Source organism: Macaca nemestrina, chromosome 4 (assembly GCF_043159975.1).
Source record: "Macaca nemestrina isolate mMacNem1 chromosome 4, mMacNem.hap1, whole genome shotgun sequence".
NCBI classification, from domain to species: domain Eukaryota; kingdom Metazoa; phylum Chordata; class Mammalia; order Primates; family Cercopithecidae; genus Macaca; species Macaca nemestrina.
The window spans coordinates 109,026,647-109,048,607 of NC_092128.1; the positions used below are offsets into that span (position 1 = coordinate 109,026,647).

Genomic DNA, 21,961 nt, shown 5'->3' on the forward strand with positions numbered 1-21,961 from the left:
TAGTTCCTAACCCAGGTGTTGTGGTTTGGCTGTGTCCCCACCCAAATCTCATCTTGAATTGTAGTTCCCATAATCCTCACATTTTGTCAGAGGGATAAGGTGGAGATGATTGCATCATCAGGGCAGTTTCCCACTATCCCTGTTCTCATGATAGTGAGTGAGTTCTCAGAAGATCTGATGGTTGTATAAGGGTCTTTCCCCTTCACTGGGCACTCGTTCTTCTCCTTGCTGCTGCCATGTAAAGAAGGATGTGTTTGCTTCCCCTTCCGCCATGGTTGTAAGTTTTCTGAGGCCTCCGCTGAACTGTGAGTCAATGAAACCTCTTTCCTTTATAAATTTCCCAGTCTCTGGTATGTCTTTATTAGCAGCATGAGAACAGACTAATACACCAGGCCCTGCTGTAATCTCTGGAGATACGGCTGTGAACAAGACAAAGGCCCTCCTTTATGGAATTTATATTCTATTGTGAGAGACATTAAAAAAAAATTAAATAAAATAATTTTAAAGAGTAATTCATCCCAGCACTTTGGGAGGCCGAGGCAGATGGATTGCCTGAGACTAGGAGTTTGAGACCAGGCTGGGTAACATAGCAAAACCCAGTCTCTACTAAAAATAAAAAAAATTAGCCAGGCATGGTGGTACACACTGTAGCCCCAGCTACTCTGGAGGCTGAGGTAGAAGGATTGCATTCCAGCCTGGGTGACAATGAGGCCCTGTTTCTAAAAAAGTATTTCGTGTTATATGAAGAAAAATACAGGAAAGGAAAAAAGAGAAAGATTCATGAAATATTTAAGAGGTAAAAACTGCAAGATAATGTGACCACAAAGCTGCCTATGAATTTTCAGAATGTTCTATCATCTTGACTTCAGTGCTAAAGTAAAGAATCTACCTGAACATTGTAAGCACAGTTTCTAGAGAAAGTCCATCTAATCAAGAGCACGTAACAGATGGCTCTTGATCCGGTTCCACAACACACAGCTCAAGGGCGACGTATTGATGGTTTGGGGCTGCCATATACCAGGGGTTCTGCACCATCCACAGGCGACAGAAGCAGGTGGAGTGCACCTGACCAAAATCCATTGCTTGGAATTTCAAAGAGACAGCCTTTGGCAACAGAGCTCTGAAATTAGGGGTCTAGTTTTATACTGCATCCTGGCTCGCTCAGAGAATGGAAACTCTTCTGGACTTAAGAAGTTGTCTCCAATGCCAAACGTTAAATCTGAGGAACAATTTTAAATGCTGATTAATGCTATTTTTCATCTGCAAGATGGTGGGAAAGACAGGATTAATGATGGGAAGGAGGGAGGAGGCAGTTAGTAAACATCTGGTTGAGAAAGACATAAAGCATTTTCTTTTAATGGAATATTTGTAGGTTAAGAGATGTAAAACAACATGTTATGTAACAATTTCCCCATCTCGAAGGAAGTTGCCTTAGAAAGACACTGGTGCTGGTTCAGCATTTGTCCTGAGACACATCCTGCTGACACACTGGACTCCGGTGACCCAGGCCGATCAACGTGGTTGGACAAAAGGCATCTAGAGTGACAATTGATGAAAGAAAATAACAGTGCCCTGTTTTTGCAATTGGCACCTATGCAAGAAACAGACCTGCATAAAGAAGCTTATTTTGCATTATTCTATTTGTAGTCATTCCTTTTAATCTATACTGGCAGCGTCATACCATACAGTAAACAGTGAGACATAAGGAAATTTATAGATAGATTCTGAATCCAAGAACAGTTCATTTAATGAAAAACTAAAGTCACAAAGGACGTGCCCTTTTCATGTTCACATTGTCGAACTGTATAATTCATGTGTTTTCCAGCCTTCTCAGGTTCCTAGGGACCCACAAAGTGTACAGCTTGCCAGCTGCCAGCATTTTGTAACATGGCCCATGGGCAAACCCAGCAGGCCCACTACTGAAATCACAACCAGTTACCCAGCCGTATTTCTTCAGCTTCTCTCTTGATTATGGCAACAGCAAAGAACAGAGCAGTCAAAGGTCTGCCTCACTTACAGCTCACCCATACAAGGTGAATATAGATGAAGGACGATGAGGTGTAAATCTAATTTTTAGGCTCGGGAAAAACAGACAGTGGTTTCTACAGAACGTCCTGGAAGAAAGTCAGGCACACTGGGTTTCCCGACGGAATGGGGAGCCAGAGATCCCAGCAATATGCCCCAGTCAGCTCTCACTGACAACAGGCTCACATGACCAGCTGGATCCCTGAGTCAGGCTATATAGAAATGAAGGAAGGTCCACCTTGTCTTGCTGACACTTGGAGATGTCTAATTTTCACAACCTCACTTACTGAATACTTATGCTGTGCCAAGAACGGTGCTGTATGCTTTATTCCACTGAAGCCTCATAAATACCCTATAACATAGGTACCATTACTAGTCCCATTTTACAGACGACAAAACTGAGGCTTATAGGTTGGAGTAACTGGCCTAATGTCACATAATTAGTAAGTGATAGAACTGGGACTAGAATTCCAGATCTGTGCTTTCAGTAACCTATTGCTGCTTCAGGATGCCGAGCTTATGGATCACCTCAGGTCAGGAGACCCCGTCGTGCTCCTCTTACAGCTGACACCTATGGTGCCTGTATCCATGGATTAGTGGCTGGGATCACCTAACTAGTCCACTTGAAGCACAAAGCAAATGATAAAATAAGTGTGCATCTACAGATAATTTCTTCTGTTTCATATGGAATTCTGTTCATTGGTATACTGTGGTTACAAAAATGCCCACAAAATCTTTCATTTCCTGTATGTAGTCTGCTTCGCAGTGTGACCCTTCAGCTCCTCCCATGAAGAGGTGAAGGCTCTCTCTCTATCCTTGAATTTGAAATTAGCCAAGTGATTTTCTGTGGCCAATGAGAATTTAACAAACTATAGGCAAGCTGAAGCTTGAAAAGTCCCTACTCATGATTCTACTTTCTTTTGCTTAAGAATCCTGGGCCCTCCTCTCTGCGGACAAACCCAGGCTAGTTTGTTAGATGATGCAGTACACAGAGCCATGTCATCCCAACTGCCCCAGCCAATAACAAATCAACCACCCTAATCAGTCCATCCAGCCCCAGCTGTGACACTCACAACCTCAGCTGATATTAGCTGAGGCAACCCAGACCAGGAGAACTTCCCACCTGGCCCATTGAATGGAGAGAAATGATAAACATTTGTTGTTTTCAGCCACTAAGTTTTGGGATGGTTTGTTACACAGTGCAAGCTAGCTGGCACAAGCATTTAGAAAGTAAAGCTCTGACATCTTTGCAGTATTATCAGTAGTGCAACTTGACTCGGGCCACACTCCTGTCATCCAAACAGCACTGTCAGATGGGTTATGTCTGTTCAAGAAGAGAACTTGTTCTAAATCCAGGCCAGTAGCACAATGCATGCTTGTTTGTTTTATTTTGTGTTGTTTGCAGCCTACCTCATTCCCAAAAGTTTTGAATTGAGTACTTCTCCTAGGGTGGTTCCCAAGGCTAGCTGCAGCACAGCACAATGACCTGGGAAGCGTCTAAAATACCGATGCACTAGGCCCATCCTCAGGGATTCTGATTTCCTTGGTCTGGGGTGAGGCTGCAGTCTGGCTATTTTATTCTCTAGAATCAGACTGTGATAGCTCTGGCATTGGCTAGATGATATGTTATATATATTACTTGTTCTCTCAGACTTGGGCTATCAGGAAACTTCAAAAACCCATCCTTTCAATTAAAGCAAGTTAATTCTTTCACTAGGAAAAGTTATCTTTAATGAAGCATCACCAGATGCTTAGCCTTTTCTGAAGCACTTACATGTCAGTATTTGAAGGCCAGTAACCAAGACCCACAGCAGGCACATGGTTAAACTAACAGGGCAGGCATATGGCCACTGCCATGTGAGATCTCAGGCAAGTCACTGAACCTCTCCTATATTCATCTTTCCCATCTGGAAATAGGTAGGTGTTGAATAACGAACCATGAAGTTCCCCTCCAGCCCTGAAAGTATGACTGTTTAATAGTTATCAACATTCCAAGCTAAATGAGCAATACCTGGTTCCTCTCATGAGGTTAGACTTCTAGCCCTGTCTTATCCTCTAGAAAGTATCATGTGTACAGCCCAGAGGTACCAGCACAATGGGTCATGCATCAGTCCCTGACTCAGTCAAGAAACAGAGTGCCAACATGTGTCAAGCATTGTGCTAGGCACTGCACGACAGAGAGAGGGCAAAATGCTGGTATTCCTGAGCTTATCGTGTTTAGAGAGAAGTAGAAGAGAGAAAAATAAAACCACAGAGCTTCATGACTGGCACTTGATTGAACCCTAAATGAAGGAGAAAGGTGGAACCACTTCTGGTTCAGATGAAGGAGGGTGCTGAGAACTGAGTGTTTGCATCCCAGTGAAATTCATTTGTTGAAACCCTAATCTTCAATGCCATGGTACTTTGGGAGGCAAACAGGTTTAGATGAGGTCCTTGGGATGGAGACCTCATGATGAGATTAATGTCTTTATAAGGAGAGAAACAGACACTAGTGTTTCCTCTCTCTGCCATAAGAGAACACAGCAAGAAGGTGGCCATCTGCAAAAGCAGGAAGAGGCTTCTCACCAGACCCAGAATCTCCTGACACCTTGATCTTGGACTCCTAAGGGGGAAAAAAAAAAAAAGGGTTGTTGCTTAAACTACCCAGTCTATATGGTTTTTTGTTATGGCAGCCCAGGCTAAGACAGAAGACTTTTCCAAAAACAGTGGGACTTCAGATGAAGGCCAAGTAGAAAACAAGGTGGGGAAGTGAGATAGGTGGAAACGAAGGAGAGGAAGAAAAAAGTCATTTCACGGATGGAAAGCTGAGGCTAAAAGAGAAAAATGAAAAAAAGTCAGCAAGGTAAGCACAGAGCAACCTCCTTAGACAGAGAAAGTAAAAAAAAAAAATGGTTTGTTTAATCCTAAGCAAAACACATTGACACTTTCCATTCTTTCCAATAAATCTGACATTCAAAAGAGAAAGCCATCATTGTCTGGCAGCACTAAGCAGTTAGTTGTCTGACAGGGCGAGTCCATGCTAACTGCTTTAGAGTTTCCTTTTCTAATTAAATCAATTAATTTTAAAGCACGTCTTAAATTGGGTGATGTCATTTATAATACTCTGACAGCATCAAGAAAGAATCGCTAGTTCATAAATATGTATTATCACCTACTGGCACAGCAGAGAAGGGAAGAAAGACTTAAAGGCCTTTCACACCATGAAAGTGACAGATCCAAGGCAAAAGTTGAGGAATCCTAAGTCTAGAGGGGCTGGTAAGACTCACAGTCTCAGCCTCTGAGGCAATATTGGACTTGTAACAAAATACTCAAAGAAATCATGACTTGAACACAAAAAGAGGGAGAAGAGAGGAAGAAGAGGAGAGGGGTATGGAGAAAAGGGGAATGAAAACGTAAGAGAAAGAAAAAAAAACCCAAAAGCATCTTTTATTTGTGATGTGCCATTATTAATACTGCAGCTAAAGGGACAAACAAACAAAAATCAGCAATGCAAGGAGTGTGTCTTCATACTTATTTTTCTTCTCCTTTAAAAGAGTAAAGCTTAACTTGAAACAGAATTTCAAGCCATCATTAGTCTCAGATGCAGCTTACCTGAATGTTTCTGTAAGTTCTCCTTACTGAGCATAGCCATGAGTACCTGAATTCAACCATAGTATCTTGAAGTCAACTTCATTTGCATCCAGTTGGAAAACCAATTGTTAAGCATGTTATGTTTTCCTATTTGAATTAAAATGTACTTTCTAAGGAAAAGGCATTAGAAAGAGATTTTTCAGGCCTATCACTACACATGCAGATACTTGTTAAGCGTTCAATGATGAATGAATGAATGAATGAATGAGTGAATGGATAAGTACTTTCCATGGTTCACCCAGGGGCAACCTATTAATTGCACACATAAATGTCCCCATAGAACCAACCAATCTTCTGTAGGGAGAAGACTCTCTAAACCAATTCTTTTTCATTTATTTATTTCAATCACTTATTCTCAAATACTATTCTCAAATTCTATTTGAGAACCTACTAAATCAGATGCCTCAATAAACACATCATGATTACATTATTTCATTCCATGGTATTTGGTGAGTATTCACACCACAACTTCCTAGGAGACTATAAGCTCCACAAAAGGAAAGGCCTGACTAGAGTAACTTTCCAAAAGTCATACAACCAAAAAGTACCACAACTGGGTTTTGAATCTAAGAATCTGGCTCCCAGGACCTGAATAGCTGCACGCTCCGGTCTTTCTCTTGGGGGCTCAGTAAATATTTGGGGAATGAAGGATTTACACATGATCCATGACTTTCAAATACCTTGAGAAGAGCAATAATACACATTATTTTTAAATGAATCATATTTGAAAACAAAAATAATCCCAAAAGTGTTAGGAATAATTCTGATTTAGATATCTGTTACCAAAACATGGAAAGCCTAAATAAAACAAAAATTTCTTCCACCAAACACTACCATTAGCATTTGACATATTTCCTTATGTTCTTTTATTGCAGTTATTTATTTATTTTTACATTTCTGGAATTCTATTTTTCTTCAAATTATATCCTAATAATTGTATCATCTCACCACACATTTTTCAAGCATCTAAGTTTTAATCACTCCATAATATGTTATCACATGAATAGACCCCAGCTGGTGTGATCAATCATTCCCCTGTTGGTAAACACTTAGGTTGCTTCCAGTTTTTTACAATAATGAAACCGTTCTTTAGGGTTATTCTCAACAGTTCTTTCATAGTTTCTCTTTTGAATTAGAACAAATCCCTAACATTTTTAATTAAATGTGTAGGTGAAGTAAAAGATCTCCCCAAACTGTGAAAGCAAGGGCATAACTAGATTTTAGACGCTATGTAGTTTCAGATGATGGGCCTGAGGCTCCATCACCATCACCCGGGGAATAAGGTGGAGATGAGGAGACAGAACCCCTGCATACATCAAAGGGGGATCAGGGACTGTACAGACTGTGACCCACTTGCAGGGCAGTGTGAGAGATGGGAGGGCTGTGGCACAGCCTGACAGAAAAGCAGCTGCAGAGCAAAGTCCTCAAGCGGCAAGGCAGTGGCCACTTGGACTTGGTAAGAGGGCTGGCGGTGAGGTAAGAGGAACAGAGCACAGGTGAGAAGAGAAGGTACCGAGCATGTGAACCTGGGGACCAGAGAGTTGGTGTCCAAAGACCATGAGGAATAAGCCACGCCTCAGGGCCTCCATGATGAACCAAGGACAGCACAAAACCAGGAGACCCTCAAAGATGCTGGGATGATCCAAATCCTCAGCTATTCAGCTTACTCCAATTACCTCATAGATGGAAAGTGAACTGCCATCTATAGGAAATAGTCTCTCTCCCAATACTTAATACACTGCCTCTGTTCTCAGGCACCCCTCTAAATTAAGAATGGCTATTTGTGGGTTGAGGTGCTGAAAAAACCTTATCAAGGTGAATATAAGTTTTATCTATAAATGCATACTATAAAAGAAAAGAACCTTCCTGGGATGAATCCTACTTTGTCCACATAAATGATTCTTTTAAATAATTTAATATGATTTATTATAATTTTATTTAGAGTTTCAAGCCATATTATTCCAAGCCCCTGTTTTCCTGAGCTATGCTTCTCAAGCAAAGAAGTGTATATAATGGTTTGCTAGGGATGTCATAACAAAATACCATAGACTGGGTGGCTTAAAACACAAACATGTATTTTCTCACAGTTCTGCAGACTGGAAGTCTGAGATCGAGGTGCCATCAACTGTTTCCTCAGGGTGGTCTCTCCTTGGCTTGCAGGTGGCTACTCCCTAGATGCCTCTTCACATGGTCTTTTTTTCTGTGCATGTGCTCTCTCATAGTTTCTGAGTAAAGTCTAAATCCTAATCTCTTTTTATAAGGACACCAATTATGTTGGATTAGTGCCCACCCTAACGACCTCATTGTAACTTAATCACCTCTTTCATGGCCCTAACTCTGAATACAGTCACATTCTGAGGTACTAGAGGTTACGGTTTCAACATATGAATTTGGGGGTGGGAAGTCACAATTCAGCCCATGTCAGTGGGAGATGAAAGCAAAGGGAAGCTGAACTGCAAGAGTTCTGGGTCCTTCACCTCCTTCAACCCATCTCTCCCTTTCAACGAGTCGTCACCCATTCTTATCTTTTCCCCTACCTTTATCAGCTTTTTGTAAAACGGTTCTGTTTAAAAGAGCAAATGCTACTAGTCTAAAAACACTGAAATCATAGTCAATGCAACATTTACAAAATTATCACTTTCCATTTAAAAATCAAAGAAAAGATATCTGAGTCACAAGCTTCATATGAAAATATTAATATGAACAGGGACCACCTTTAGAAGAAATGTGTTTTTTCAAAACTTTCTTCCTAAGTCCCCCACTACCTGCTCCTTTACCTTACTCTCTGTTTTTAATTTTTGTTTTATTTCAGGGACCTGTTTGCTTTTGTAGTATTTTCTACCTATTAAAAGGTAAAACTTCTTAAGCACTATGACCAAAAACAGTAGTAATGATTTTGGGAAAAGCACCTTGAGACAAAAGCATCTCATCCTAATGTTGTCAGGCTATCAAGGAGCTCAAACTCTCTTGAAACTCATTAATGTTTTTCTTTTGTCTTGCTTTTTGTTTTGTTTTGTTTTGAAACAGTCTCCCTGTGTTACCCAAGCTGGTCTCAAACTCCGGGCTCAAGAGATCCTTCTGCCTCAGCCTCCCAAGTCATTAGTTATTAAAATATGCAAGGACCCAACACCATAAAAACCCTAGAAGAAAACCTAGGCAATACCATTCAGGACATAGGCATAGGCAAAGACTTCATGACTAAAACACCAAAAGCAATGGCAACAAAAGCCAAAATAGACAAATGGGATCTAATTAAACTAAAGAGCCTCTGCATGGCAAAAGAAACTACCATCAGAGTGAACAAGCAACCTACAGAATGGGAGCAAAGTTTTGCAATCTACCCATCTGACAAAGGGCTAATATCCAGAATCTACAAAGAACTTAAATTTACAAGAAGAAAACAACCCCATCAAAAAGTGGGCAAAGTATATGAACAGATACTTCTCAAAAGAAGACATTTATGCAGCCAACAGACATATGCAAAAATACTCATCATCACTGATCATCAGAGAAATGCAAATCAAAACCACCATGAGATACATCTCACGCCAGTTAGAATGGCGATCATTACTAATAAGTCAGGCAGCAACAGATGCTGGAGAGGATGTGGAGAAATAAGAACACTTTCACACTGTTGGTGGGAGTGTAAATTAGTTCAACCGTTGTGGAGGACAGTGTGGTGATTCCTCAAGGATCTAGAACTAGAAATACCATTTGACCCAGCAATCCCATTACTGGACACAAAATCAAAGAATTATAAATCATTTTACTATAAGGATATATGCACATGTATGTTTATTGCAGCACTATTCACAATAGCAAAGACTTGGAACCAACCGAAATGCTCATCAATGATAGACTGGATAAAGAAAATGTGGCACATATACACCATAGAATACTATGCAGCCATAAAAAAAGATGAGTTCATGTCCTTTGCAGAGACATCGATAAAGCTGGAAACCATCATTCTCAGCAAACTATCACAAGGACAGAAAACCAAACACTGCGTGTTCTCACCCATAGGTGGGAGATGAACAATGAGAACACATGAACACAGGGTGGGAACATCACACACCGGGGCCTGTCAGTGGGTGGGGAGCTGGGGGAGGGATAGCATTAGGAGAAATACCTAATATAAATGACAAGTTGATGGGTGCAGCAAACAAACATGGCACATATATACCTATGTAACAAACCTACACGTTGTGCACATGTACCCTAGAACTTAAAGTATAATAAAAATTTTAAAAAATAAAAACAAAACACACAAGGATGAAACTATTATCACAATGCATTGCTATCCATAAATCCTTCAAATCATATTCTATAAGAGTACCTGTCTGCCCATGCAGAAATATATTGTCATCAAATGGATGTTACTAACCTGAGCTTTCAACTGCATGCAGGAAAAGCTTATGTTTTAGCTGCTTTGCACTGTTCAGAAAAACTCAAATTGAAAATAATTACAATAGTTTGTAAGCCAGGAAACTGAGTTTTGTGTTTACAACATCCCTCTAACCTCAATAGTAATAATAATAATCAACCCATGTGATTATTATGACTCTCCAGTTGAATCTATCTTGAAAATGTTGATAGCATATAAAGTTAATGAGGCAGCTGTAACAATATAACAGATGTAAATGAAAATATTTATATATTCTATTATTTGTATTTCTATTTTCCTATTACATATTATTTTGATCTAGATTTCATTGGCAATACCCCTAAAATCTTACATATTTAATAAAAGTTATTCCAAATTAACTTTTCCAAGTGTCTTCATGCTTCCCAAGCTTTTAAGAAATGCTAACTCTAAAACAAAACCAATTTTTCCTTATTACTATTGGGGTATTATGTGCAAATTCAAATTAAGCCAATTTAGGTACACCATTTACATAATGTATATTTCCTAATACGTAAAGAATCCTTCCTTCTAAAGCTATGACTACTCTATAATGGGTTTGAGCTAATATCTCCCCAAATTCTGAAACAAATAAGTGTTATCACACATGGCTGCTGATCTGGTTGAGAGGCATTATTACAGTTACTATCACTATACTAATTATTCTGAAGTTGCTCCTTGATGCAACAGGAAGAGTGCCATATTTGATTATTGATGTCTGTCACAGGCATAGGGGAAGGCACAGAAGCGCAGGCAGTGCCTAATACCCACACCAACTCCAGGATCATGACTGACTTACCACACCTTGTGCCCAGCAGCAAGACATCTGGTTTGCACTAGGCCACGTGTGCAGCAGGCACCAATGGAAGGGAATGGAATTAATGAGAGCTGAACCCTGACACTGGCAGGTCTATAAACATGTAAGAATTGCCCAAAGGAAATCCAATGATTTTGTAACAGCTCTACATAATGGGTGATACAGATGCTATTATTGTTGAGTTACATAAAAACTGATGCTTAGAGAGGCACAAGGTAACACCTGGGTCAGAATGAGACTCAGAATCCAGGTTCCTCCAACAACAAAGTCCATGCTGTTAGCTGTAACTATATTGCCATTAGAAGCTACATGTTTTAACATTACACTTTTAAAATGATAATATAATCCAACCCTCATCTATTTTTGCTGATAAATGTAACCTGCATCATATGAAAATCGGGAAATAATTTATGCTACTTAAAAGTAATAGTCTAAAACCCAGAAATGACTTTTGTACAAATACTCTCATCTCATCTTTTTCTATTGTAAAAAAAAAAAAAAATGCCCCCAAATTAGTGAACTGCTAAGTATGCAATTTACAATCATAAAAAGTATGTTTTAAATTACTATACACATAATTTCTAGTGCTAGCTAGAATTTTAATATATGTATTCCTATCTAGCTACATTACAAATATAGTATTTGTGTGATTATACATTTGTTTTAAAGCAAACAAACACCAGCTAACATTAAATGAAAAACAGATCCACCTGATAGAAGTACTTGTCGTTAGTGCAAAGCATAGTAGAACTGAAATAGAAAAAAAAAAAAAAGAACATAAAGAAAAATAATGGCTGTAATAGGGCTGCTTCCATTTTATAATAAATTGATAAAACCTATATATAAAAATATGAAAACACTTTTTTAAAAGAAATTTTCAAGGAGGTTAGAATTCAGAAAGTCTTAGGATGAAAAGCAAATCCCAGTCAGGGTTTTGACAGGTGGGGAGGTATAAACAGAGTAATCCGTGTGAGAGGTTGGTTATGAGCACCATTTTGATTAAGCTGACCACAGCCCTAGAGGCAATAGAAAAGTGGCATTAATAGGTCTTTTGAGATATTATGCATATGTTCTTTCTTATTAACATAGAAATTGAAGCAATTTTCATAAAAACAGAAAACCAAAATATCGTAATTACATTACATTTGTCAGGTCATAAGTTTCTTGGAAATAAATTACTGAAACAAATGAATTACATTTTTTCAATCTAAATGGTAATTCTCCATGACAGCGAAATCTTATACAACACTGTACTGAGTGTAAATGGATGTTCAAGTAGATTATAATACTGCAGCTTGCCTGGAAATTGCCTTAACCAGTCCTGAAATTGGAGGCCCAGGACTCCAAGTCTGTTGGCAAGACTCAATCTCAACCCAAATGCAGCCTTTTGGTGAGGAAAGAATAATCAAAGAAGTAGCACAAAGAACAACTTTAAACTAAGTAGTGAATCTTATATTAGTAATGCAGACTTGATGGTGAGGCCAGTCTTCAAGCTTCTCATTGGTTTTATTTTGCGGATTAGTGAGACAACATATGATCATCCAGAAACCTCCTGAATTCATTGAGTTCTGATGTTTGTATCAATCAGAAAAGCAGAAACCACTTCAAGCATTTACAGTACAGTCATGAGCCACATAACAATGTTTTGTGTCAATGACAGACCAAATATCTAATGGTACTCCCATAGGATTACAGTGGAGCTGAAAAATTCTTACCACCTAGTGATGTTGCAGCCATAGCAATATCATGGCACAATGCATTTACCCACGTGTTTGTGGTGATGCTGTTGGAAACAAACCTGCTATGCTACCAGGCATATAAAAGTCTAGCATATGCAATTATGTACAGAACATAATGATAGTGATAATAAATGGCTATGTTACTGGTTTCTATATTTACTGTACTTCTTATCATTAGTGTGAATTCCCATCGATTAAAAAAAAATAACTGTAAGTCAGCCTCGGGCAGGTCCTTCAGGAGGTGTACCTTCTAAAAGAAGGCATTGTTATCCTAGGAGATGACAGCTCTATATGTGTTAGTGCCCTGAAAACCCTCCAGTAGGACAAGGTGTGGAGGTGGAAGACAGTGATATTGGTGGTCCTGACCTTGTGTAGGCCTAGGCTAATGTGTGTGTGTCTTAATTTTTAACAAAAAAATTATATATATACACATTTATATTTACACTTATTTATATATAAATTTAAAACCAGAAAAAAGCTTATAGAATAAGGATATAAAGAAAGAAAATATTTTCATACAGCTATACAATGTGTTTGTTTGGAGCTGTTATTACAAAAAAACCTCTAAAAATTAAAATGTGTATAAAGTAAAATGTTAATGTGAGCTAAGGTTACTTTATTAATGAAGAAAGAGAAGTATGATTTTGATAAATTTAGCATAGCTTAAGTGTACAGTGTTTATTATCTATAGTTGTGTGATGCCCTAGGCCTTCACATTCACTCACCGCTCACTTACTACTCACCCAGAGCAACCTGCAGTCCTGCAAGCTCCACTCACGATAAGTACCCTATACATGTGTACCTTTTTTTTTTTTGAGATGGAGTTTTGCTCTTGTTGCCCAGGCTGGAGTACAATGGCGTGATCTCAGCTCACCGCAACCTCTGTCTCCCAGGTTCAAGTGATTCTCCTGCCTCAGCCTCCTGAGTAGCTGGGATTACAGACATGCGCCACCATGCCCAGCTAATTTTGTATTTTTAGTAGAGACAGGGTTTCTCCATGTTGATCAGACTGGTCTCGAACTCCCGACCTCAGGTGATCTGCCCACTTCACCCTCCCAAAGTGCTGGGATTACAGGTGTGAGTCACCATGTGCAGCCAGGTGTACCATTTTTGATCTTTTATACCGTATTTTTATTGTGCCTTTTCTATGTTTAGATACACAAATCCTTACCACTGTGCTATAGTTACCTATAGTATTCAGTACAGAAACATGCGGTACAGGTATGTACCCCAGGAGCAACAGGCTATGCTATACAGCCCTGGTGTACAGTAGGCACTATCATCTAGGTCTGCTTAAAGTACACTCCATGATGCTCACATAACAATAAAATTGCCTAACGAAGTATTTCTCTTCATTTTACCCCCATGATTATGCCACACACGACTGTACAGGGGATGCAGGAGCTGAGAAGCCAATAAGGAAGAGCCAGGTATTCCAAAGATTAGCAAATGTGGAAGGCTGTTCCCATACCTGAGCCGAAGGGCCCAGGGAGGAGGTGATATTATTAATGAGCCCAAGGCCCAGGGTCACCTGAAAGAAGCTGGCACCAGAAGCCAGTCCATGGGAAGCTGCTGGTAAAGCAGCCACCCAGCGTGAAGTGGGAGCACGAGGAAGACCTTGTTTTCTCACTTCCACTGACCCTCTGGTCTCCCAGCAGGACCTCTCATTGGCCAATCCCAGCCAGAAACAAAGAAGCCAACCAACAGGGAGCCTGGGATATGAACAGCCTGCAGTGTCCATCCCACCTCCAACACAGAGGGCAGAAGAAGGGCGAGCATGGCCTCTGAAGACAAGCAGGCCCAGGCCTGTGGCCTCCAAGCTCCAGCACAATATCAGTGTCCTCAACTGCAAAAAGCGCCTTACTGTGCCCTGCCTTGGTGTGGTGCCATCACTTACACCCAGAGAATGAAATACATCATCATAATTAGTGTTATTCACAAAATGGTGTCAAGATTCCGATTCATTACATAGTCCGTACTCTCTTTTGAAGGTTCTGAAAAGAAATGTTCTGCTGTTGTCAATATCAAAATATATATATATATATATATATATATATATATTTGTACCCCCCAATGTAATTACAAAGGCTGGGGCTTGTGGACATTGGGCTGTGACATTGCTCGGGTTTCCCTTGTCACACTCTCCATCATGGCCAAACCGGCTTAGCCTCACTCCTCCTTATATGTTTTCTGCTTTTTCTTTTTCTCCTGTTTTTAATTTTGCTATTTTGTACCTTTTGTATTATTGTAAACTGACTTAAACAATTTATGGATCAAGCAGGAAAGAAATACATACAAGTATACACACATACATACACTCCTATGAGTGGCACACATGCATAGTTTTGAACACGGGCTAATGACAACCAGAATATAACATGAATCCAATGTGTGAGCTTTGGTGTCACAGTACATTGGGTTTAAAGCCTAACTATTAACTCCACGTTTGTCAGACATGTTGTAACTATTGTGTGTCTTTATTTACTTTTCAGTATTGTAAAATGTATACTTCACTTCCTTGACATATACAATACAGACTTTTAATGTTCATGTAGTCAAATATATCAGTCCTCTGTGGTTTTTTGCACTGACTGCATGCTTAGAGAGACTCTCCTGATCTGAATTTATTTTTCCTTCTGATTAATTTATATTTCCTTCTGATTACTTTATGGTTTCTTTCAATAAAATAGTTAATGCTTTAAGGCACTTAATAATAATAATATCAAACAATTGTATGGAACCTGCTTTGTGTCAAATATTGTTTTAGATTATAGTGCTAAATAGTAACTAATGTAGTAACTCATATAATTTTCATGACTGTCCTAAGGGAGTAGCTACTATTATCACCCCCATTTTACAGATGAGGAAATAGAGGCCTATAGAGGTGAAGTAACTTGACCACTTGCTAGTAAGTGACACAGCTGGGACTGGAGTCCAGGTTCTACATAGATTTCAGTGCCCAAACACAATGCCATGCTACCTCTGCAATGGATTTTGATGTTAAGTATAAGGCAAAGATGTAAAGTTTTGTTTTTTGCTATCCTGAATAGTCAGTTAACAACCCTAGCAACATTACTGAATCATCTTGACTTCCCACAACGAGTAATGCCAACTTTATCACATATATTCTTATTTTCCTTGACATCACATATGTGCCAGACGACGGAGATGAAGCAGTCTGTTATTCCCATTGCACACTTACAGATTCAATAACTAAGACAACTGAGAGGTGATTTATCAAAACCTCTCCACTGGAGACTTCTGCTCCCCACGGCATCTGACCGGCAGACCATGAGTCACCCTCTCCAGTGGCCCCTCTCAAACAGCAGGATCCTCAAGACACAAATGAACACTCAGAACAACACTGCAAATTAGAATTTCAGCCAAACTATTGCTCCCTCATTAGGATTTCCTCTAATTACAAGATTTAGGAAGCTGAAATGAGATTTGCAATTGCAGCTGCTGTTCACACAGCCTCTGCCACTTACAAGGGAGAGAAAACGGGTGGCCTGAAAAATGTAACAAACAAAGAACACTTATTACAAGAATAAATATTTAGGGATAAATAAAAGAATATTAGGAGTGATTATCAACATTATGTACATGTGGTAGAATGATGGGTGAGATTTTTATTCTTCTATTCTATTTTTTTCTAGGCCTTCCAAATTTATCATTCAATACTATTACCTTAATAAAAATCACTATTAAGGCCAGGCACCGTGGCTCATGCCTATAATCCCAGCACGTTGGGAGGCCGAGGTGGGTGGATCTTGAGGTGAAGAGGTCAAGACCATCCTGTTCAACATGGCGAAACCCTGTCTCTACTAAAAATACAAAAATTAGCTGGGCATGGCGGCACACACCTATAGTCCCAGCTACTCGAATGGCTGAGGCAGGAGTATCACTTGAACCTGGGAGGCAGAGTTTGTAGTAAGCCAAGACTGTGCCACTGCACTCCAGCCTGGCAACAGTGCAAGACTCTGTCTGGAAAAAAAAAATCACTATTAAAACATTTCACAATGATAGAATAGTGTAAGTACACCCAGATCTCAAGTTTCCTGTTGCGTCTTTCAAACATGAACAAATATGTACTTTCAACTCTACTCTGTATAGACCCTCCATTGGTACTGGGTATATAGTACCAAAAAATATTTAGTCTTATATATAACAGTTTAATTTTTTTAACCTAGATAATATAGTCATGAATATTGGTATAATTAAATACTAATTTTCAAAATGTTTATGAATGTAGGAAATGGAGAATGAGCATTACATGTCAAAGCAAGGATTCTAAGGGAAGTCTCCAAAGGACATTTATATGGTTTGGCCATGTCCCCATCCAAATCTCATCTTAAATTGTAATCCCCATGTGTTGGGGGAGCGACCTCATGGGAGGTGATTGCATCATGGTGGCAGTTACCCTCAGGCTGTTCTCATGATAGTGAGTGAGTTCTCACAAGATCTGATGGTTTTATAACTACTTCATTCAAACCTCTCAAACCCACTTCATTTAAACCTCTCCTTCCTGCTATCATGTGAAGGACATGTTTACTTCTCCTTCCACCATGATTATAAATGTCCTGAGGCCTCCCCAGCCATGCTGATCTGTGAGTCAATTAAACCTCTTTCCTCTATAAATTACCCAGTCTTGGGCAGTTCTTTATAGCAGCATGAAAATGGACTAATATAGCCATCTTGATGCTCCTTCCACTTTGTTCATCTCCACCTCTCAATCGCTGCCCAGGCTCTGCTACTCACCTTCATTCTATTCCTCTGGGGAATTCACCTGAGATAGGAGCCAAGCAGAGAAGCAGTTGCCCTACCTTTCCTAACCTGGTAGGGATACGGTGGCAAAGGCACCCCCTGGAACTTCCTCCATCACTGTTATATTTTTTATTTAGCTTCCCTAATTATTCTCTTAAAACGAACCTTCTAATTCTAAGTTGGCAAACATTTTATAAGCCTCTGGGATAGACTGCCACTAGACTAGAGTTCCTAAACAACCTATTGAGGTGTGGTGCTATGTAAAATCACAGGCCATAAAGAACACAATTGACAACAAAAACACTTTCACAACATGCCTTTGATGTGACCATTCATTGCTGGAGAATTCAAACCTTTCAAAGGAGTCCATCTCACTTTGGAAAGGTCTAATTAAAAAACAAATAAATGAGCAAACAAAACAAAACAACTTCCTAATATTGAGCTCCACGACGCATGCTTATAATTCTTTTTATTGGTCCTTCTAGTTCATATCCCCAGGGCAGAAGTAATAATCCCTTCTCTACACAACAGTCCTTCATGTTTGATTTAATATCCTCAGGTACTAAACTACGGCAATTTTCATTATAATGTATTGCTGCTCTATCTTTCTTGTTTTCATACTTCGCCACCCGAGAATACCTAGAATTAACCATCTGAGGCCTTCCAGGAAATCAGATGCTAAGTGCTGGTTTTCAGGAGAAAACTGGAGAAAAATGCGAATTAGATGGCCAGATAATCATGATCTTTGTCTTATTTATCAGAATATACAAGACAAAGGCAAAAGAAATAGGGCATGAGTGTTGCTCATTATTCTTTTCTATTTTTATGTTTTTAAAAAAGGCTAAAGAAATGAGACAGAACCCCCAGACTCATGCCTGAGAGATCTCACTTAAGTCTTTACTGTGTCTAACACAAGGACAATTGCTAGGCATGTGGTTATAAAGCTGGACTTACAGGTCAGAATCCGGACCCTGCTAATCAACAGTTGTGTGACCTTGGGCAAGTCACGTAAGCTTCCTGAAATTAGTTTTCCCATCTGTACAAAGGAAATGATAATATCTACCTGGCAGGGTTGTTCTGAGAAACCAAATGAAGTAATACATCTAAGGTTCATGATATGCTTTTGATAGCTAGCAGTGATTATTATTATTTCTTAAAGAGGATTTCTATGGGGCTCTGGCCAACCACCTTATTCTTTTCTAGTCTACATACAAATCAACGGTACCAGTGTGTAATTCAGAAATTCAGAAATAGATGTTTATGTAGCAGGCATAGGCAGAGGATGTGCTACTTTATTATAATTTTTCTAAAAACTGCTGAACAAATGACATCCAAAAACTAATTTTAAAAAATCAGAATAACAAGAGGAGCATCTGGGCAAATGTACACCTGTGGCCAGGTCTCCAAACTATATGCAGTGGAGGTAAATCACCTTACTCCCAAGACCTCCCTCTTCATCCCTAGGTTGTAGTTCCAGCCCTCGCCCTGTCAGTTACAAGTTCTCATACCAGTCTTCCCTTGTCCATATGCAGATGCTAAGAAGGGGTATCCACTGGAATGCCACCTCACTGTGAACTAGCACATTTCCATTGTGGTTTAGATTCTTTATTCCCTTGTGATTTTAAGTTGACTGCAAAGAATTCTGGGATACTGACCAAGTTTCATGAAGGCAAGAATATCACCTTTTTTGTTTTCTCCTAAAAACCAGCACTTATCATAGTGTCTCACATGCCACAGAATGAATGCAGCAAATAGTTGTTAAACAAATGAGAGGGAGGTGGAGAGAGAGGAAGAGGGAAGGAGGAAGGAAAGAAAGAAAAAAAGAGAAAGAGGGAGGGAAGAACAGAAGGAAAGGAGAAAAGAAGAAAGGGCAAAAGGAAGGAAGGAAGAGAGAGAGAGAAGGAGGAAGGGAGGGAAAAAGAGAAAGAGGAAGGGAAGAAAGGAAGGAAAGGAGGATGGAAGAAGGAAAACAAAAGAGGAAAGGAGAAATGAATGAATGCATGAATGAAGTCAAGATAATACCCGTGAAGCCTCTTGGAAGTCATCTCTACATCCCTCTTGGCAAATACTAAGGGCTTAACACTGGAAACAAACACAATAGCTGTGCCACCTGTGCAGGCTCTGCTATAAGTGACAACACACAACTACACTGTACTTAGTAATAAATGACAGAGATTGGGCTGAAATCAGTTGCTGATACTGCCACACCCTTATAGGTGATGCCCTTCCAGTAGCGCCCAACCTTTTCCAGGAGAAAATCATACCACTGCAAAGTCAGAAAGAAAGACATCAAGAATAATCAAGTGTGCTCTTAAAGTTGGTTCCAGTGCCCACTGAACTGGCAGTAAGAAGAATTGCAGTGTCTCCACCCTCTCCCCAAACAGCAGGTGTTAAAACCTACTGCAAATACAAGGGCTGAGCAGGTTATGTTGTCAGATTTAGTAAATAAAAATGCATGCAATATTTGGGAAATACATGTGCTGAAAACAATTCCCAAAGAACTTTGGCTTATGTAAGTTATATCTTAGTATTTATCATGTTAGATTTTAACAAAAATTTTTTTTAAAATATCGCATCATTTAAACTCAGGTGAGCTGCACAGCCTCACATCTGTAATCTCAACCCTTAGGGAGGCTGAAGTGGGAATATTGTTTTGAAGCCAGGGGCCTGGGTAACGTAGCAAGACCCCCATCACTACAATAACGATTATTTTTTAAATTAACCATATGCTGTGGCACGTGCCTGCAGTCCTAGCTACTTGGGAGGCTAAGGCGAGAGGATCACTTAGGCCCAGGAGTTTGGGCTGCAGTGAGTTATGATCACACCACTGCACTCCAGCTTGAGCTACAGGTTGAGACCCTGTTTCTAAAAAACACAAAAAAATAAACCAAAAAACCCCTAACAAACTCATCACATGTCAATAGAATAACATCTTATGACATTTTAATGTTTTTTTTCTTACATTTTTACAAATATCTTTACTGTTTCCTCTCTGGCCTAGAAAAAGACAGCTAGATTCTTTTATTTACTTCTGCTTTGAATCTGTTGAGATATCGCATATCATACAGCTTCTGGAAAACTCCATTGTACACTTGTAAGAGAATGAGAGTGATGAAAGCAAATCATATCTTAGTGTTATTATGAAAGTAATGCTGGCCTCACAAAGTCCCTGAAAGGGTCTTGGGCTGCCCCAGACCAAAATGCAAGAACTACAACTCTAAGTCAACTAGGGACAAATGGAAAGACCACAAAACACCCAGAAGAGATTTCTATACCTGCTGTGTTGGTGTCCATCACTGGTTTCTAGCTGTTGTGCAGTGTGCAGTGTCTTTGACAAGGGGAGAGACCAAAACACCCATTCTTGGCCCCAGTCCAGGGCTGTCTCCAGTGGCCACTCTCCACTGGGATGCTGGTCCAATGGAAACATGGCCAGACTCTCTTTACCACCTGTTGGCTTTACTTTCCCTTCCAGCACCATTCTTCACAGAACAGTATTCTTAAGCTTCAATGTAGGTATGGGTGACAAGCCAATCAAGTTAGCTTCATTTCCAAACCCACAAATCCTGAGTTGCTTTATAATGTAATATACATCAAGTATAGACTATCTTCTCCAGAGCAATAGCTACAATTGTTAGTGTATATTATCTTGACTTATGTTCAGGTACTGGTTGGTATGACCTGAAATCTTAAGAGATAACTTGATGTCCTAAGACTTAAGAAATGCCTGGCCCAAAACTCTTCTTACAAAAGAGGCAACAATTGTGTCACAAGTGCAATGACATTTATGTCAATTGTTGTACTCCCAGAATAATTCCTTAGGGGAGAATGAAATAATCAAAATTGATCATGGGAAGATATCTTTTATATCTGCACCAAATCTGAAGTATTGATATTAATTCCTAGGTAACCTAAATGTAACATTGAGCTAGCTCCTCTCTCACTAAACCTTTTGTGTAAATTATGCCTAGGGAAAGAGAAGCACAAAAGATCAAGAATATGTACACAATGTATGCCGGAAAATGCACACCAGTCCCTGACTCATGAAGAAACACTTAGGTAAAAAGCACTGCCACATAAAAACATTGATGAATCTCCAAAATGTTAACCTCCAAAATGTCCAGTCGACTTCTGATGCTCACATACATTTACAGATTCTCATCAGAGTACTACGTCAATTTTACGTACATAAAATACCCTCCTAGATTTTGATCCCAAACTAGGAAAAAAATGCTTAATTATAAGATCTTTCTACTTAATTTTTGTCTTTCTCTTCCTAATATTGGAGGCCAGAGGAAAGATGAAAAAATTAACAAATATAAATAGTAAAACTTCATTATTACATACCTGAATTCCCCCAGTGAGATGCTACAAGAACAAAAGGCTCTGAATTCCATTAGGTGTGTGAAACCCTGCATTCTTTGTCTCCTTATTAGGGATTTGTAATGCACAATCGCAAAATAAAGACCCTGGGAAAACAGAAACTTTAACTGATTATCTCCCACATTATTTTCTCTTGAACTTCACCTCTTTTTGCATAACATCTGTTGACATCACCAAACCCCTATGGCTCACTCTCTAGGTTGG

The 21,961-nt window shown here is 39.5% G+C and overlaps 1 protein-coding gene across 3 annotated transcripts in view; it reads right to left on the reverse strand.

Moving 5' to 3' along the window:
* The window catches only part of LOC105497766 (amphiphysin), a 255,206-nt gene that overhangs the window by 186,707 nt on the left and 46,538 nt on the right, over nucleotides 1-21,961 (reverse strand). Inside the window, exon 1 of one of the 3 annotated variants that reach the window (XM_071095057.1) lies at nucleotides 14,360-14,407. The exons of the other annotated variants lie outside the window; for them this stretch is intronic. Coding sequence (XP_070951158.1) covers nucleotides 14,360-14,392 — 33 coding nt within the window. The 5' untranslated portion in view covers nucleotides 14,393-14,407. Of the gene's footprint in view, nucleotides 1-14,359; nucleotides 14,408-21,961 lie in introns of those variants that run through there. 3 annotated transcript variants of the gene reach the window in all.